General features: G+C 41.2%; 1 protein-coding gene across 1 annotated transcript in view; it reads right to left on the bottom strand.

Annotated features, from left to right (window-relative positions):
• Positions 1-14363, bottom strand: part of LOC119720146 (ceramide synthase 1-like) — a 33778-nt gene extending 19415 nt beyond the window's left edge. Inside the window, exon 1 of the mRNA XM_038189703.1 lies at positions 13991-14363. Coding sequence (XP_038045631.1) covers positions 13991-14215 — 225 coding nt within the window. The 5' untranslated portion in view covers positions 14216-14363. The remainder of the gene's footprint in view (positions 1-13990) is intronic.
• Between the last annotated feature and the right edge of the window lie 5937 nt (positions 14364-20300).

Genomic DNA, 20300 nt, shown 5'->3' with positions numbered 1-20300 from the left:
TATAGAAGCTGATTCAATGACTCCAAACTCAAAAAATGATGTTATAAGATGATCTTTTGCTCACAAAAGTGGTTTGAGTGCTCAGAAATTGCCTCGGATCGCACCACAGATTAAGCATCTAGAATCCAAAAAATTACGGGGCCCGCTCCATGCCGTAATAGGTATGTCCTCCACTTTTGGGAAGCGACTGCCGCCCTTTGTTTTTTATGGGACGAAGTACATCTTATGGGATTTTAAGTGTGAACATTTCACCTAAATTGCACAGTCTAATCCGAAGTTATGTCTATTTCAATAAAACGATCACAAACTTGTTTACCACTCATCACGTGATGCAAACTGAACACCCATTGAGTACAATGAAACGTGGATTTTCCCACCTCCACTGAATGAACAAGAGCATGGGAAAGGATACAAAAATCACTATCAATATTTAAAAAAAATAGAGCTAACTTGTTTCTTATATATTGAAAGCACACATTCTGACAGTGGTTTCTGTCTTGAGTTCAATTATTAAAGGGAACCTGCAAAAGGATTTGTATGACTTAAATAGATTTAAAACAGCTTTCTTGCCATGTAACTATGACTTTCAATCTTCTTTTGTTACTACAAGGGAGAAATTTCAACATTTCAATTTTTATGCTATTGAAACTTTCCATATTCATGAGCCAAAGCGTGATGTCATTCAAAGCAGAACAGAAGTGTCTCTACAGCTTTGAGTACAAATATATATCACACTTGTTTCTATTTTCTTGCAGTAAGTTCCACTTTTTACTTGTTTATCATGTTAAACAGCTTGTTTGGACACTAGCAGTCGCCACTAGTTTTTTTTTCGAAGCTTTTTTTGTGGGTAACTTTGAAGGAGTTATGTTTGTACTGTTCATATGCACTTTTGACAAGGAGTTCCTTGTGCGTCAAAAGCAAAATAGCGCCCATTACATCGATTGTTTTGATGAAAGGATTTGCTACCAATTGAAAAACTACCACTCTCTTGTCACTTCCAACGAAAACAAGTATTACGATCCTGTATGTATTGTTGCGACACATAATAATGTGTAAGGGAACAAGATGGGCTGAATTTCCACTGCATGTTTCCTTTAAAGTCTTGTTGGCATTTTAAAGTTTGTCTGTAATATGATTCTCACTATTAACTCAATAGCTTCCAATGACATTCAAGGACAGCTATTAAAAATGGGCTACGTTTGTAACACATGCATAACTTCTGAAAGCATTGGTAAATTTTAGTGATTCATTTATTTCTTTAAATGAGTGGAAGAACATGCTCTTAAAGACATGCTTGATTGGTGTTGATTGTTTGCTAAGAAAACAAAGACAAGTTAACTTTAATCGAATCTGCCTGTCATTTTTACAACGAGCAAGTTCTCTAAAATGGGATAAAATGTCTTGGCATGTTTTTTTTAATGTTCAACCAATTAGTTGCGGGTGCCCGCAACATGCGGGTCCGCTAAGGGAACTCTAAGGGTGCTTCGTGAATACCACTTAACGCAAGTCTTACGTGCCCTTAACATCCACTTACGGGTCCCCACAACGCAAACATTTACGGGTGCTTTGTGAATAAGGACCCAGAACTGTAGAACGAAAATAGTACATGCCAGTGTAGGTGTGCATGTAAAAACCTCAATAATCAGTACACTTTTTTTAGGCTGCCTGTGCTCTGTGTACAGTGTATGTATTTTAATGCAAACCTTGGGGGCCTTTTACCTGGTCAGCAGCCATTCACACTTAAAGGGAATATACAACATTTGCAAACATCGGAAAATAAAACTACCAAGTTTTTGCGAAATACCTTAATAGGATGTTGGTAAATGACAGTCTAAAGCATCCTGTAAAATTATGGCACCTGGTATACTGTCATTTTCAAGAAAAGTGGTATTTTTGTATCAATTTCCAACGCTGATCGGCCGATCAGCGTTGGAAACAACTGGCTTTTTTTTCAAATACTGGCCCCAATTGACCATCGCACTTGTTTACAATCGATTACAAACCTATGAACGGGTACGAGCCAGCTAGACTGGTTCCCTAACCTTACAATTCCCCAATGTATGTAAACTGCTCTGTTTCTTCTTATATGGAGTCAGGGAACCAGACTACAGGAAAATGATCGTTTTTCTTGGTTTTTATAGCATTTTCGAACCCAAAACCTCCAACAAATCAGTGTAACTATATTTGCTTTATATTTCCAACCCCCCCAATTCCAACCATTTCTGAAAATTACAGCAAAAGCAAATGATGTATATTCCCTTTAATCAATCGTCAGGTCAGTGAGTTTTTGTACTACATGTAGGACAATGGCATTGGACCAGCCACAGGTTGCTTTACAAAATTACTGCCATGGATTCTATTATGTGGCCATACCGGCTGATGCATGATTGGAAATTGGCCTGTTTTGTAATACAACTTACAACGGACCGATATAAGGGGCCCGCTGAATGGTCAGAATCTCGAGGTCAAAGGCCAGTCTTGTTTTGCATAATTAATCCCTGAATCTGCTTGTATTTATCACTAGAGGGACCCCCCCCCCCCTCCCGCCCCACAAAAACAAACCAACCACCACCCAAAACCACAACATACACATACCAAAACCCCAATTTCCATTACTTTTAAATTTATGTACACATTCTGTAGATTCAGAGCAAACACCTGATGCCCCTAGGGTACTCATCTTGACACACCCTTAGTTCGTGCAGATTATTTTCCCTGATGGGCTTTGTACATGATAGCACATAATGCACAGTACAGCCACTGCCCTCAACAAGTTGGCTACTATACAGCTCAGATGCCACAGATCCCTTTTCCCGCCTCAGGTCAGGAACACAGCCAAATAATCATGATATTATAAAAGCGCCGGTACAATGGCTTGGGTATTCCAGGAGGGAGGCCAAATAATATGCCTGACAAACCATTATGTGCGCATCAAAAGCTGGGACGGTACAAGGGCACGACAGTGCGGGCAGTGGAAATGTGCAGTGAAGCTGAACCGCGTCGCACTGCTGCATGTTCACAAATAATCATGGCGTGATCTTTGGGTCCAACCAAGGAAATGAGATCAAAAGGGAAGAGGTTTTTTTTTATTAAATGGAATAAAAATCCAATCCAATCTGGAGTGCACAAATTCATCTGCAATGGTCTCATTAAAAATCTAAGTGCAAGCAACTGGTTCTTTTTTGTTGTTGTACCGATGATTGAATGGGGATGTGTTGATGGTTTCACAACAGGCTAGTTTCCATTCCTGTTTCTGTTGCCTGTGTTTAGATATGTTCAATTCTTGCAAATAAAACTGCAGGGACTGAAAAACCAAAATGATGAGTGAAACAATTGGTCACGCCTGAGTTGGTTTGCGCAGCTGTTGTCCAGGGTGATTGCCTTGCCGTGCTGCTACACCTGCGTGCTGCATGTGCACATACTCAGCCCAAGACAAACCGTCTGATGAGTACCAATCGGCCGGGAGAGTACAAATGTACCAGTACATGTAAGGTGCATGTGCATACCGGTACATGTACTGTACATGTAAGTCTACTTGTACACTGCTTCAGGTACGTACTAAGATGTACGTACCGTATGCATCATAAATCTCTATGAATAATAGTACATATTCAGGCCTTGTACTCATAACAGGTACCAGTATGTGTGTGCAGAATGGGCAAGCATTTATGTACATCAGTACATGTATACAAAATTTAGACATGTACACATACGTACATATACATACGTGTACATGTACACAGTGCCTGTTCACGTATGGGTGTACATGTACATGTACACGCATGTACATATGAACATGTGTGTACCACTATGCTTACAACATGTATACATGATGTAAATTTAAAATTAAGATTTTCTGCATATTCACATACATGCATATATTCACAACCTCTTCACCATCTACTGTAGTTGAAACCTTGAAACGTACAAGTATTGGCATTTGGATGGCATCTGCATACATGTACATCATGTATGTACATTTATAAATTGATTGACTATTAAAAAAGTTGATGCACTTTACAGGTAGCCTAAATGACAACCTTTTCAATGATGCAATCAACATTAACCAACTGAATAATGTTCTTCACCCCTCCTTTCAATTAATGAAATGATGAAAATCATATTACATTGATGAAGACTGTATTACATTATTACCATATAGTCAATTCCCGTTTATGCATGTACAGGTATGTACATAACACATTTCCAACATCTCTACTTAATTACAATTCATGCTTAAACAAATTAAACTATACATGTACCTGTAAGTCAACAAATTGGTTTCACATGTGCTCTCATTGTGCATGGTGACTTGACATGTACATGTACATGTAATTTATACACTGTCCATTACTTTACATTGTGGTGAGGACAAGGAGATTATGAAAAAAAAATGAATGGGCTTGCATGGCAAGAATTGTAGAAATTCTCAGAATAGCACAAGAGGAATCAATACTATTGACAAATGGTAGCACAGCTCATCACATGATCAGCATGTCACTGTCACCTGATTTTGTCATGTGTCAAGAGCTTTACAATGACCTTAACAGGAGGTGGCCATGCACCTGTATTTAAATGGTTTGGTTACAAGTGTAGTTTCAAAGTAACGAAAAATAAATCTGTCACTCATCCCAAGAATTTGTGAAGGCCATGTCTCAAGATTTATGAAGGAAAAGTGGTGTGGTACAGAAGAGGTACATGTACCGTACATGTACATGTATCTGGAATATGTACATTTACATGTAATCATAGAACAATGTAGGCACATACCGGTACGTACGTACATGTATATGTACATGTATCACTACATGTACATGTACATGTACATGAACTTGTACATAAAATTTGTACATTGCAATAAAAATTCTAACGTTTGCTGTCTGAGAATTATGATCATACCAGTACACTTGCATGGCCCAAGGAGCCCATATTTGCCACAATATGTTGGAAATGGGAAAAAGGGAATTTCAGTGTGTTTATTACACCCATGAAGATGCATGCACATGTGTTTTCATTTATTGTTTTTAACGTTAAATTTTGTTAATTAATTTTTTTCTTGGAGGGTGGGGGAGAGATTTTGAAATATCAAGATATGCGTGATGTTCACGGTATTTATGTAGTACATTACAAAATCTCAAGTTCACACTAAATATTTTTAAGAGTTTGCCACAAAACACTAGTCCCGCCTGCATCATGTACGTTCATGTACATGTACAGTGTACATTATCACTGGACTGAAACATTCCAGATGAGTGAACTCCAAAAACATTATCACAGATGTCTCCGATCTATCAACCCATAATCATGTATTCAACCTGCAGATTTCATGTGATTGCCAGTGTCTTCCCTCTGTGTTAATCACTACGAATTTGCATACCTGAAGGACGGTCTGTAGTGTACCATACTTTTTCAATTATGCACTCAGCTCAATTTTAACGGCTTGGGCAGATGAATGCATAATGTCTGTTTGAATAATTTGTATAAAGGCCCACACTGTACATGTACCGGTAAGTACATGTACGGTTTAAATTGTAGATTATTGCATTTAAATTGCCAAAACTTTATTCTTGATCATCCACAATTTCCTTTGAAATTGTTCCTTCACCTGCGCGGCAGCTGAACACTGGATGTAAATGCTGTACCAAGATTAAAAGGAAATTACAAACAAATAAATTTCTGTTGTGGAGATGTGTGGGTATTTTATGTACCGAGGTACGGTATGTACAGTATCTGCACATTAATGCAATTATAAATTAGGGGCTCTAATAGTCTCTGATTCCCCCCCCCCCCCCCCCAAGCAGTACTCCATACATGCCCAGTGATTAGGTGCTCATCAACTGTATGACACACATCAGGAATGGTGTGTCATTGTCCAATAGTTGGTCATCCTTTTGTGGAATTTATACCCCTCCCCTCCCCCCCCCCCCCCCCCCCCCCGAGTTAGAGTAGTGACGCACCAACTACATGTATATAGTTTTAACGTTATTTGGCAACATTTTGACCTGCCTTTCACAGATGTAGTGATGCACCTACTGAGGAAAAGTGATGGGCCCCATAAATTGTTTGCCACACCAAATCGTGACTTTGATGCACCCTTGTGTCACAGCCAGGAAGAATATGATGCCCTCTTGATGCACAATTGGGGGGGGGGGTGAAGTGGAGTCTGTCTTACAATTGGCCGATGCATTACATGTCAATGTGGAATAACAGACCATGTTACATGCAGATGGACAAAAAAAAAATTCAGTCAACATTTCCTTTTGAGGACATAAGCTTTTGACGCACTGAGCAAACAGTGTAAACGCCCACTCGCAGACTTTTGATTTTTAACACATAATTTGGCATAAATTTAATAGTGCCTTGTCTAGCCATGGTTGAATATAACAAGCTCACTGTGGTAAATTTACCCACTTAAAGACAGTACAAGCTTTCCCAAGGCCTGGGATTTAATTACTGCAATATATGTAATCTATATGTAAACCTTACAATTGTACCGCACAGGTCTACAAGCCATGTCACTGTCAATGTGTACATGTACATGTAGGCCTATATCCCTTCATCCAGAAATCTGGAAATATCCAGAAGATTTGGTCAGAAAAATCTGTGTGGTAATATTGAAGTACAATATAAAAAAATAGAAGACAGTTGTAAATGTAGAATATGTAAGTATTGTATCATACACAAACTGAATGCCTTCAAGTTGTCTAATCATGCTCGTTCAGATGCAAACTTATACACTGTCTGCACAAATTGGATTTTCATTTTTTTTTTCAATACATCACTGTCAGACGACTCTAATCTAACCCCTGTTGGGGGCAAAGTACATGTACATTGCATGTTACTGTAGTACCGGTAACTCCAGCCTACAGAATACTATAAATGCGCATGCGGGAGTCCGGGTACCACACAACAGGTGAGTCATTCCTTCCGGTGAGAGAGGCAATTTGTATCTCATTCCACATGTAAATTATGGACGCAATCGAGACGGCCCTATTAATGCCTAATGGACCAAAGATGTCAGACGCTAATCAATTCACGACAGAGACACTACACACGTACACGTGTAAATTATCGGCCAATTTCGCTGGACAAATAATTTATTGCTGATTTTACAGGCACTAAAATACGTACTGCGTATACATACGTATGTTTGTCACATTTTCACCTTGTTTTGAAACCACATTCATACAGTATTTAAATACCTCCTTGACTGCAAAGGGTTTTTACATGTGTACATTATGTAGAGCTCTACATACATATGTACAAATGTGATTTTCAGTGAAGTCAAAAAGGAATCTGCATGCATTTATATACAGGGTCTTTCTATAATACAAAGTGTGACATACATGTACATGTACCTTGGTACTTTGTAATCTGCCATTCAAGTATCATTAACCCTAACCCCCTAGGCCCTTTTTGCTAGGAACCATCCTCAATCCTCCAAAATTGTGCTCTTATGTTCACATGAAGAATACCCACTGCCTCAATCCTTCAAAATCCTCCAACAGTTCTGCCTCTCAAAATGCATTTAGCCTCAATCCTCCAAACTCCTCTTCTTCAACACCATTCATCCTCAATCCTCCAAAATCCTCCAACAGTTCTGCCTCTCAAAATGCATTCAGCGTCAAGTCTCCAAACTCCTCTTCTTCAAAAATCAACCGGCCGGTACTGAATGTCCATCTGCCCTCGATCCTCCACATTCCTCCAAAATTGCACGTTGCATTCATCCTCAATCCTCCAAAACTGCCCGGAGGACTTTGGAGGATTGAGGAGGGTTAACTAAGAGTGATTTTTTTAACTATTTTTTAGTTGTATTAATTCAGGAGTGCATCAGAATTATAAAATCATAGATGTCAGATGTAAAAGGGACAGGGGAAAAAAGTGGACACCAGATTCATAGAAGGACCCACATAGGCCTACAGTACATGTCTTCTGTAATGATTAACTGGTATTTTCTACATCTACACATAAAGAGTCATTGAGCTACGGTACATGCATGTATGCAAGGATGAGTAAGACAGGAGACCATTTCAGCAGGGTTGATGAACGCAATCAAAATTTATCACCATACGTGTGCATTTTCAGTACCGGACCCAAAGGGCCAGCATGCTCCTCTGCCTGAGTCACTAACTGACTCATTGACTGACTGACCGGGTAGAAATGTCCTAAACTGCCGTCAAATGTTCAGTCCAGCTTGAATACAAACCTACATGTAGTGTTGAAATAGAATTACAACACTTGAGTGTGTGCATGTAGAGTGTACAAGTACAAGTTTTTTTATGATTTGATGTGGTACATGATTTGATGTGGTACGAGCCCAGAAATCAAATGACCTTAATTTTTATGAGTACCAGTACATTTGCCGGAATCAAGGGACACAGTGTACACAGTCTGAGCAAAAGTCATCTAAAAAAGAATCGGGACATACGGATCTGGTTTGGACTTTCACTGATTTCAAATGCCTAAACACATCAAAAACAAAGCTATTAGTTTAAAGTCCCTTTGTTCCCTTGAGTGCGTGCCATGTTCACATATTTGTTTCCATTTCCTGCTGTTAAATAAACTGAAAGAAAACTTGAAACGAAAAAAAGAAAAGAAAGGAAACTTTGATTGAATCGTTATACATGTATGTAGGTGTAGCATTCTACAATTTCATTTATGATACATTACATGTACAGAGCATAGCCTGGTATACATTTTACATGCACTCTTAATAAAAGCATTCAACACTTTGGAATGCATGGTCAAACATGTTTGTGTATCAAACACTTGTACTGCTATGGACATGTACAAGTACCTTGGTGATTACTAACACAGAAACCCAAGGTTTGAACATGGGCAAAGCACAGCGTAAGCCCCACTTGACAATGACCTTGTCCTGTTGTCTGTGAACCGACAAATGTCCTCAGCTTCTAGGAAAACACCATTAACGTCACTTCTTAATTCTCCAAGTATACTGTATCTGCACTGAAAGAATGCAAAATACATTTAAACGCTCACATCCGGGATAGACTAACCTACATGTGTATGGCCATGACCTCAGCATTGTATTTATCAGCTAGACAAATAACATGAATAAGGCCATCATAGCTTCCACTATCAAATTCCGGTATCCTTACGTAGCCAGTACATACAATGTGATTATTCCAATGAGAGAGCTCTTAAAATTACTCTTAAAGGGAATGTACAACATTTGCTATTGCTGCAATTTTCAGAAATAAATGGATTTGGAGGATTAGTATGTTATAGCAAATATTGTTACACTGACTTGTTTCACGTTTTGGGTTCGTAGATGCTGGAAAAATCAAGAAAACCAATCATATTCTTGTAGTCTGGTTCCCTGACGCCACCTAAGATAAACCGGAGCAATTTATAGACTTTGGGGAATTGTAAGATCATGAGGATCAGTCTAGCAGGCTTGTAGTCTTCACAGGTGTGTAATCAATTGCAAAGAAAACGCAGATGAACTAAATATGAAAAATTAGGGGCACTTTTTGAAAAAAAAAGCCAGTTTTTTCCAACGCTGGTCGGCCGACCAGCGTTGGAAAAATACACTTTTTCTTGAAAATGTCGGCACACCAGGAGCCACAACTTTACAGGATGCTTTAGACTGTCATTCCCTTTGTGATAATTTGATCATTTCGTTTTGTGATGTTTGCAAATGTTGCATCTTCCCTTTAACCCTAACCCCCTAGGCCCTTGTTGCTTACAACCATCCTCAATCCTCCAAAATCCTCCAAAATTTTGCAACTCCGTCTAAATTTTTCAAAATTGTCAGACAGTCCTGCCTCAAAATGCATTCATCCTCAATCCTTCAAAATCCTCCTCATCCCAAAATTTTGCACTCGTGTTTAAATGAAGGATAAACAAACACCAAATCCTTCAAAATCATCAGACAGTCCTGCCTCAAAATGCATTCATCCTCAATCCTCCAAAATCCTCTTGTGCTTCAATCACCATTCATCCTCAATCCTCCAAAATCCTCATGTGCTTCAATCACCATTCATCCTCAATCCTCCAGAATCCTCATTTGATTCAATCACCATTCATCCTCAATCCTCTAGAATCCTCCAAAACCGCCAGGAGGATTTTGGAGGAGTGAGGTGGGTTAGGGTTAACCCTAACCCTGCTAAATGCAACAGAATGCACCAGTGGTAAAAAGTTGTTGCAAGTTGTTGCATTTAGCAGTCTCCTGATCTGACATGTCTCCTGCATTCCATTGCATTTAGCAGAATACATGTAGGTACCCGTACTTGGTACCAAGGCTGGCATGTACATAGTTCGCTGCATTCTGTTGTATTTGGCAGGGTGCCTAGAGAATACTACGTAGCCTTCAGTCAAGTCCCACGTGCCTATACCCGGACCATCCGGACACGTAAAGCACCCCGGATGCTGGCACGTAAAATTACTACATGTAGCACGAGCGGCGAAGCCGCGAGGGCCTTTACTATCTCGTGGAACTAATCACTTATTCATTTATTCACGTAATATAAATCAAGCAATATAAACCAACCATCTAACGGTGGTTTGCGGTTACCGGCGACAGCACCCGCGCCGTGGCGCGCATGCTGTCTGGCGCCAGACGACGGCTGATTTACATTAGTAATTCAGCATTTTCATTGGTCAATTCACAACGGGTAATGCATTATGCATATCTACCGAATCGGTAGACAATGTAAAGAAAAACATAAGCGTTCTCCACGAGATGGTAAAGGCCCTCGCGGTTTCGCCCTTCGTGCTAGTCTTTTTAAGTGTCAGCATCCGGGTGCGTCACGTGTCCGGGTAAGCGCGTGGGACTTGACTAAAGGCTAAGAGAATACCAGTACATTGTAATTTAAATGCTTTTTCTCCCGGATAGTAAATCGAACGTCATTCACCACCATCACTTTGAATTGTGCAAAAAAGGTCAACGGTGCCAGTTGTAACAAAGTTCAATTCCAAAAACCCAGTCAAGTGCAAAAAAAATTTGATTGTGAATCCAACAAGCGTTTCCACAGAACACTGAACAATGTGCATGTACAAGTCATACTTGATTTGCAAAGCGATGGGCTTCTGAAGAACACACATACGCACATGTGCGTGCTAACCAGGTAACAAGAACGCTGAATATAATGGAATGAACTTTCAACCATAAACACAACGAGACAATAATATCTTGATCAAAATCACCACTTAATCTATCACTATCACAAACGTGTCACAGTTACGTATGAACCGTACATTCAGATGCATACACAAAGTAATGTGCGTACATTACTTTGTGTACGACTTCAGTGCCAACACCTTGACGTACTGTACATGTACCGGTACATGAAACATAACATGATTCTGACTCACTAAGATACATGTACTTGACCCACTAATCATACTTGACCCACTAATCATACTTGACCCACTAATCATAACTCTCTTCCAAAGACCACCTGCTGGTTGGAAACAAATTGACACCCACCTCACTCCTCCAAAATCCTCCTGGCGGTTTTGGAGGATTCTAGAGGATTGAGGATGAATGGTGATTGAAGCACATGAGGATTTTGGAGGATTGAGGATGAATGGTGATTGAAGCACAAGAGGATTTTGGAGGATTGAGGATGAATGTATTTTGAGGCAGGACTGTCTGATGATTTTGAAGGATTTGGCGTTGGTTATCCTTCATTTAAACACGAGTGCAAAATTTTGGGATGAGGAGGATTTTGGAGGATTGACGATGAATGCATTTTGAGGTACCGGTAGGACTGTCTGACAATTTTGAAAAATTTAGGCGGAGTTGCAAAATTTTGGAGGATTTTGGAGGATTGAGGATGGTTCTAAGCAAAAAGGGCCTAGGGGGTTGGGGTTACTCTATAATAACTAAAAACCAAGACTTGTACATTATTACAGTTCAAAATCTATATGAATGCAGATGTGTAACGGATTTTCTTTCCGAATTCGCATAAAATTTGGAGTACTTATGTACACCCAAATTGAGCCCTACTAAGGACCAAGATTTAGGGGCCCTACCCCTGTACAAAAACCAAAATTGACTGGCACTCTAACTAATGTGAGTGTGAACAGTAGGCCTTGTACTTGTATGTAATTCTGCCATGTTGTTTTTGAGGAGGGAGACGTGCATGTACTTTTATACAAGACACTGCTACAGTCCTTCGCATAGTGCAAGTCATACTCTTGTGAGAAGAAATTAATTCACCTTTTTACAATCAAATTTAAATACTGCAAGTTTGGGGACCAAATTTAAGTGTTACTTGATCTATGGAAGGCTAGGCCACTGAGAATGTATGAAAAGAAAAATTTGAGGATTCTTTCGTGGGTTGGATCTAAGACGGATCAGCAAGGCATGCTGTTGGCGGTAATTGTTGTTTTTCTTCCTTGGTAGAGCCTCTCAACCTGAAGGGCCTTTCACACTAGCAACAATCTTTTCTGTTGGACCCAGGTCCAAAGCCGAGATTTTGAGAACTCCTTTCACACTAGCAAGAATCCAACACGGCTTCCAACATTTGATAGGCGCATAATGCCCAATACGCGCTGGCAGCGTGACGTGCAGGTCAACATGTTTGCCGCTGTCATTGGCTGCCATCAGTCACTGGCACGACGCGCTACCAGCACGGCGTCTGTTGCGTGGCTCCTTGGTGTATAGTGCGCCCTCATTGCTCAAAACCCTGCCCTATATCTATGACATACCTGTTTGTGCTTAATGTCGCCAACAAATCAAATAAATTAAAAGTGGATATTGTTCTTATTCTTTATAGGGAACGGGGCCTCACCCTACACGAACGCCACAAGTCAAATAATGTTCAGCACACCCAACCCCTTCACCCCGGTTCATCCCGACTGACTTTTTTTTTTATAACCCTAACCCCTTGAGCAATTTTACCAGAAAGTATCCTGAATCCGCCAAAATCCACCTATTGTGTCATGCACAAACATTTTGGTGTTGGTGACTGCTCAATATGGAGGTATCCTGAAAGACCTGAATCCATTCAAATCCTGCAGTATCGCTAGGCTTACAATTAATCCTGAATCCATCAAAATCCCCATTTTCAATATGGAGGTACATGTATCTTGAATCCGCCGAAATACTCCAAAACGGGATTGTGGATTTTGATGGATTCAGGTACGTTAGGGTTAATACACATGAAGGGTGATGAAGATTTTGATGAATTAATGAAGGGTGCAAAATTCGGAAAGAATGTTGCATCCTGACACCACTTCAGTGGTTGTGTACAAAGTCTACGGAGAGTCAGGAATTTTTTTAAAATTTATTTACAAAATTGGCAATGTTTCTCAGTCCCAGATTCATGTCTTACAATAATTTTTACAATGACTGACCTTCCTTGAGATGATATACATGCATGAAGAAAAAAGTGGTTTCAGGTTGCAACATTCTTCCTTTTTTTCAAAAGGGAAATAAAGTCCGGAATTGTAAATAGGCCTAGCCTAGTCTGATTCCATCTCCATTATCTTGTGAATACGAAGGTACTGACAAAGATAATGTTGGCACGGAACCAGACTAAGGTTTGTCACGGTAAAAAAATTTTGAAGTCACAAAAAAATAGTCACTACGCATGTTCAGTGCCATGCCGGCTAAATATTGTAGTAATAAAAGAAAGCCGGCGCGGGCCAAATATCCACTGCAGTACCATTTAACCTTCCAAACAATTGAAATTAACTCGATAGGCCCCCTAATCTAAGCAAAGGCCCAAGTAGTTTTAAAGTTAGTGGACGTACAAAACTGATCTTGGACATGTTGTACTAGCTTGAGTAACTCCAGCTCTAATGCTTATCGCATTACATGAGTTACTCTAGGCTAGACATGTTGGACATGTTGGACTTGGTCGATAAGCGAAAAAGCTTGCCATGATTTTGAATTAGACCCCTATATACTTCTAAGTTCTACAATTTGAAAAATAACTAAGTAAACTAACGTTATAAACCTATTACAAAAGATACGTGATTATATTCTGTACACGTACACAATACAAATCATATTCACCTTGAACACACACATCGTGAGTAGATAACGAAGCATCGTCCACGTGATGGCCAAAATCACAACCAGAAACAGATCGCTCCATTTTGCTTCACAGTACGTCCGCACTTCACCGAGAAATCCGTCTGGATGAATCGGCTCTGTGCGATAATACTCCGGCATCTCTGTCAAAAATGTCTTCACTAACCCGTAATAGTCCGGGTAGAAAAAGAGGTCGGTGATACCCATGTTTTTGCTGTGGGATTTGGGGTTCAAAATGAGTAGAAAAATATTCGGTGTGTCAATGCGAGAACCATGTGCAAAAACAAACGCGCGATGTGCACATGGGATATTGGGTAAACCCAGTCCATGCAGTCACGTCACGAAAGTGAGGCGTGACCCTACTTACGCTTGGTAACGACAGTATTGCCAGTAATCGATACTATTGATACTGCAGAGTCGATACTACCAGCCCCAAGATCCGTGGACCGTTTCTGTAGACATTTTCGTATAAGTTACATCTTTGTGACGTTCAGCCTACGATTTAAATTTGATAAACAAAATAACAGAAAAACAATCGAGCCCGCAATGCAGTTTTGAAAGTAAAATATTACAGGAAGAAATTCTTCTTCACGAAAATGGAATCGATTTGTTGTTGCTCGATACTATCCAGTATTCGGTTCACGTTTCGTGTAGCGTGATGAGTAATCGGAAAACAAAACAACGAACCATTCACCAACGCAGTGTTTACATCACAACCTCGACGCCATATCCCGCTAGCTGTCGACAGATGAACGAGCGAAGGCGTCAGTTAAGGACTGCACCCTGGGTACGAGTGGCAAGAGGAGTGGTCCATGTGTGATGGTCTGATCATTGTTGGTAAACTTCAACAAGTCCACCGCTATAAATAAAGTTCCCACCAGAGATATTCCAACTTGTTCACCAATCATCCGAATAGAAGAGCTGTAGAGAAACTGGTGATTAGTGTCAGTGAAAATCGCAAATTTATAATGGAACGAATAAACGAATGCATTAAATTTTGAATGGATTTTCTTTTTGAGAACCTTTAGTAGGAGGGCGCTATTTATCCATGTCGTGTCACGTCTTTTATGTGTCGATTTCTTATCCGCAAATTAATTATGGCCTAGAGTGATGTTCTAAGCTTAGGTCTATTATTATCTATTGACCGCAATGATAAAATTTCAAAAAAATTGGGGTTTTTTTCAGTAACTGAAAATCCTTCAGTTTAAAAAAAAAAAAATCATGGTTGGTACCACCGACGTCATCTTTCTTTCTTACCCTCCTAAGGACAACCGCCCATACACAAAATCTACATAAAAGCGGAATTATTCATCGAGAAACGGACCTATATCTCGGTGTCAAAGACCTAGCTCGGGCCGCCGCTCCCTCCATCTTAAATTGGCAATTTCACGGAACTCAGAAGGCTCGGCGCAAAAGTACTCACCAAATGAGATCAGATTCAGAGGCGTAGCAAGGTTCCCTTTTTTTGGGGGGGGGGGTTAAAAAGTTTGTGAAAGGGTACTCGCACATCCGTGTTGAAATGTAGACACTTGGCCTCCGTAAAATCAAAGAGGGGAGGGGGCGGGGGGGGGGGGGGGGTGGAGCGGGCAAGTTCCATCTTCCAATGAGGGCGCTGTTCCAACCGGACGATCATGTACACGTCATCGGGCGCTTTCAATTTCAGGGCTGCACAATAATTTGCCGACGGTCGCACGAACTTCCAAAAGGCCACTCGTTATTTAAGCCGCTGGTAAAAAAGGCACTTGTTCAAAAAAAACCCCGAACAAGAGGCACTTTTAAATATATGGGGGGGGGGGGGGGGTTAAACGCTGGTGAAAAAGGACACCGTACAATTTTTTTTTGAGGGGGGGATAAATACTACCATTAACCCCCCCCCCCCCCCCCCCCCCGCTGGCTACGCGTCTGAAAACAATTGGGAGCCTAATTAAGGAGTAAGCCAACTGCCGTTTCAGCAGCAGGTCGTACATATAGCGCGGTTGAAGGGGAAGGGATGGGTTGGGGGGGGGGGGCTGGGGTGTTCCGTGCGATGATCTGGGCCGGTCATAGTGTAAGAATATTCTCTTCTGTTTTTTATATTTAGTTTGAATTCAAAATAGGTCGAGTCTATGAGCCCAATTCACAGTATTCGATTTCTTTATTTCTCTCCGTTCCTTCAGTCTATCTTCTTCTTTTTGCCATCTCCGTGTGCTATTTTCGAGTTTCACGCCGCAATTATTATTATTTTTTTGTAAACTGCAAAACCTTCCGCCAGCGTTTACTTATGGCATAAATTACTTCACAAATTGCGAATTCCTTGCGGCCCGACGACAATAATTCGGGCGGCGGCGGGGTTTGGGGCGTATAGTGGCGCAAAACTCGACAGTTGTTTCCCCAAAATTTGCCCTTTCAAAATTCTCCTGGGTAAATCATTCCAAACAATGAAACAAAGATGGCGTGTAGCAAATTCCCAAGATTTTGCAATAATGCCAAGGAAAATCTCGAAATAGTGAATTAAAATAATGAAACTCCCCCAAAATTTCCACGACTTATCCACACAAAGTCACAGGACTTGAAGACGGGGAAAAGTTGAATGTGTGTTGTTTTGTCAAGTTTTTAAAGTTTATTTTGTGTGGTATAGACCACAAGGGAATAGTGTTTACTAATTTCTGTTACTCGATCATGGTCAGAAAGTCGGGGATTGAATCCAACTGCTAGCCATTATGCAGTGTCCGTTGGCAAGCCACTTCACTCTCACTTGCCTCTCTTCGAGTCACCCAGAAGAACAAGCGGGTACCAGCATCAAACATCAACTACACGTTATAAATAAAAACACCAACTGCAAGGTCGAAAATTAAAACAATAAAATATTAGAAGATTTATTAGGAATTGGTAGTTGGTGTTTTTATTTAGAACGTGTGGTTTGTGGTTTTTATATTTTCCAAACAGGTTGCAACATTCGTGGACAAAAAAATAATTACCGATTTTCTCTTCCCTTAAACAATCAACTCTAGTAGCCCGGTAATTGCGGAAGACAGTAAGACTCCATCTCCGTAGAAAAAAAGGATAAGAAAAATTGAAGCAGATTGCTCGTGGTCTCCTTCCCGACATGACTACCATGGGTAGTTGTGATTCTTTAAGCGCTGACCACCAAATATTTGACCGAGTGGTATCGTCTTCCATCACGATTACCCAAACTGTTTTGAGTCTCAGGATGCTTTCAGTTTCAAGGTCATAATTTTATACAGCGCACATCCCAGCCGCACTGCTCAGGTGTGTTTTCGAAAATTCTTGCTACTAGTAAGTTGATCTAAGAAGCCTCGAAAGGAATCGATATGATACATGTACTCAAAGATGAGAACCAGGTCTAGGAACTAGGGACTGCTGAAAACATGGGCCGGACCTTTGGAAAGAAATGTTAGCTCGAGGACGTAGAGGAACCAGCGCCCGAGATTCAGGTGACAACACTAACCTCCAAGGACAGTTTAGCCTTACAGCCCAAGCAGTGGAGTAGCCAGGAATTTTTCAGGGGGGGGGGGGGGGGGTGGAGGGGGGGGGCTGGAACATTTCATTGGGGGGGGGGGCGTCAAGCAGGGGCGTCAATCGCTTCTCAAAAGTGGGGGGGGGACATACCTTGATCATAACTGATGCAAGCGCGAAGCGCGAAGCGCGAAGCGCGAAGCCCTTACGGCGTGGGGTTCGGGGCCCGCTTAAGGGCCCCGGAAAAAAATGGATTCCAGATGTTCTGTGGTGCGATTTGAAGCAATTTCTTACGACTTTCCTCCATGCTTTTACTAATATTTTCTTGGCAAAAGATAATTATTTAAACATCGTTTTCGAGGTTGGAGACATTGAATCAGCTATCGGTATTCTGAGCTATTGGCGTGGATTTTCGATGCTCTGTGGTGTGATCTGAGGCAATTTCTTACCACTTTAACCAATAATTATAGCACAAAAGATAATAATTTAAACATAATTTTCGAGGTTTTCTCAGCTAAAGGCATAAGAAAATTTTGTGAACATTGTTTTCGAGGTTGGAGTCATTGAATCAGCTACCAGAATTCTGAGCTATAGGCGTGGGGTTCGGGGCCCGCTTAAGGGCCCCGAAAAATGTTGGATTCTAAATGCTCTGTGGTGCTATCTGAGGCAATTTCTGACCACTTTAACCAATATTTTCTAAGCAAACGATACATTGTAGTACATAATAGGGCCCTTGGCGTCATGTAGATCAATGATATTTTTTTTAGAAACTCAAAATCTCAGTGGGGGGGGGGGGGGGGGGGACGGGGGGGGGGCGACAAGGTTTCATGGGGGGGGGGGGGCGGTCGCCCCCCACACGCCCCCCCCCCCCGGTGGCTACGCCACTGAGCCCAACGATATCAAAATCCTAAATTCACAGCCTGACAAAGCTGTGTATATACTGGCCCTGATGAAGTTCTCAATCGAGTTCTGAAGAAATGTAGCGTTGAACTAGCCAGACTACCGCCTTTTGAGGTCTGCTTCTTACACGGAGTATATCCACACCAGTGGAAAACTGCATCGGTAATTCCAGTACAAAGGAGGTAATCGAAATCTAATCCATCATTGTACTGTCCCATCATCAGGAACATCAGCAAGGTTATGGAGGCGGTTGTACAGAGTCAACTTCAGAAGAACCTACTGAAGAACCATCTTCTATCAGTCCGGCAGTTTGAATTTAGACCCCATCATAGCACAGCTTACATCCTTGCCATTCTTTCTCAGCAGTGGTCCAATGCACTGGGCAGTGGCAACGACGTGCGTCTATAACCTTGGACATCAAAGGTGTGCAAAGTGTGGCACAACGGCCTCTGCTTAAAGCTCAAAGGAAAAAGAGTCGCTGGCAAGTGGCAAGTTGCTTACATGGAGCGAGAGCTATTTATCAAACCGGCCCATCAAAGTGGTTCTATCCGGCCAGTACTCAAGTACAACCTCCATAATGCGTCTGTACCTCAGGGCTCACTGGGCCCACTTCTTTCTCTGTCTTTATAGATGATCTGCCAGATGAGAGCGAGAACACACTGTACCTGTACGCAGATGATTCCACCCTCTACTGCGAGATTAGATCAGGTGTGACCCAAAGGACGTAAGCTAGAATAGGGACCTGGACAGAATGAGGATCTGGGCAAGACAGATGGAAAGCGACCTTCGAGTGCAAGGCTCTTACAATTTCTAGAAAGAGGAACCATACATGTACCTAACTAGGCTATCTATCTTTTCTTGGGAACACCAGACTAGTTGATGAAGAAAGACGAGCTGGAATTCTTGGGTGTCACAGTTGATAAGAGATTTCCAAACTTTCTGCTAGAGCTGGACAAAAGCTATATAGGAACTTTAAGGGGGTTGCAAACATGCTGGATGCAAGAGATAAAGCGACTGTCTGCAAGGCACAGATTCACAGTGTTATGTAGTACGCATTTCAGTGCTGGGTGAGTGCTTAGTACCATTTCACTTGGAAATCATCGGTGTGGACAAACAGGAGGCAAGAGCGAACCTCAACATCCCATCTCTTCATCATAGGCGTCAAGTCGCTGCCACAACAGTTCTCTATACAAGATGCAACAGTTCTCTGCAAGCCGGGCACTCTCTGAGCCAGTCTCCAGGACCTACTCCACCAGCAGACCTTCATCCACACTATACAGTCCCCGTCTGGAACAGTATCATAGATTGTGTAGTTGGAGAGTTCAAAGACAATGGTGCTCCGACCTTCAGAAGTAGGGTGCGTCGATATCTCCTGTCAACACATTGATGTGAGGCAAGCTCCATGTTACCTTTCTAAGATGCTGTGAACCACTGATTGGCCCACGGAGACTTCATTTATAGTGCACTGTTGCCTATATCTACACATGACCATGGTTACACTCCACGAGCTATTGTTCACCTTACCATTTTACATAAAACAACCGCAAGTGCACAATAAGCTCTAGCCGTGTTGCAAGAAGTCTTGCATGAAACTCTTGCATGAAATCGACGCCGATGGCACATATCGAACACCATACTGTTGGTCAATTTTCGGTAGACCGATCGGCCGACCACCATAAAAATGGGTCTTATATTTCAAATACATCATTTACCCGTCTTTAAAATAAATTCATAATAATTAGCGCCTTGAGTTCCTAATTGTTGGTAGATACGTGCGTTATAAGACTCCGGTATTATTATAGTTAAGTGACAATCATGTAGAAGCTCCTGCCAGAGCTAAACACCCCGAAAAAACCCCAAGCCCATTAAATCACGTTAAATGTCAAAACTTTTAAGATTATCAAAATGACAGTGAAAAAGTATAAGTAGGTTGGAA

The sequence above is a fragment of the Patiria miniata genome, unplaced genomic scaffold (genome assembly GCF_015706575.1).
Source record: "Patiria miniata isolate m_02_andy unplaced genomic scaffold, ASM1570657v1 HiC_scaffold_9, whole genome shotgun sequence".
In the NCBI taxonomy this organism is placed as follows: domain Eukaryota; kingdom Metazoa; phylum Echinodermata; class Asteroidea; order Valvatida; family Asterinidae; genus Patiria; species Patiria miniata.
Note: the sequence above shows the minus strand (reverse complement) of the source record. Positions and strands in the feature narration are given on the sequence as shown.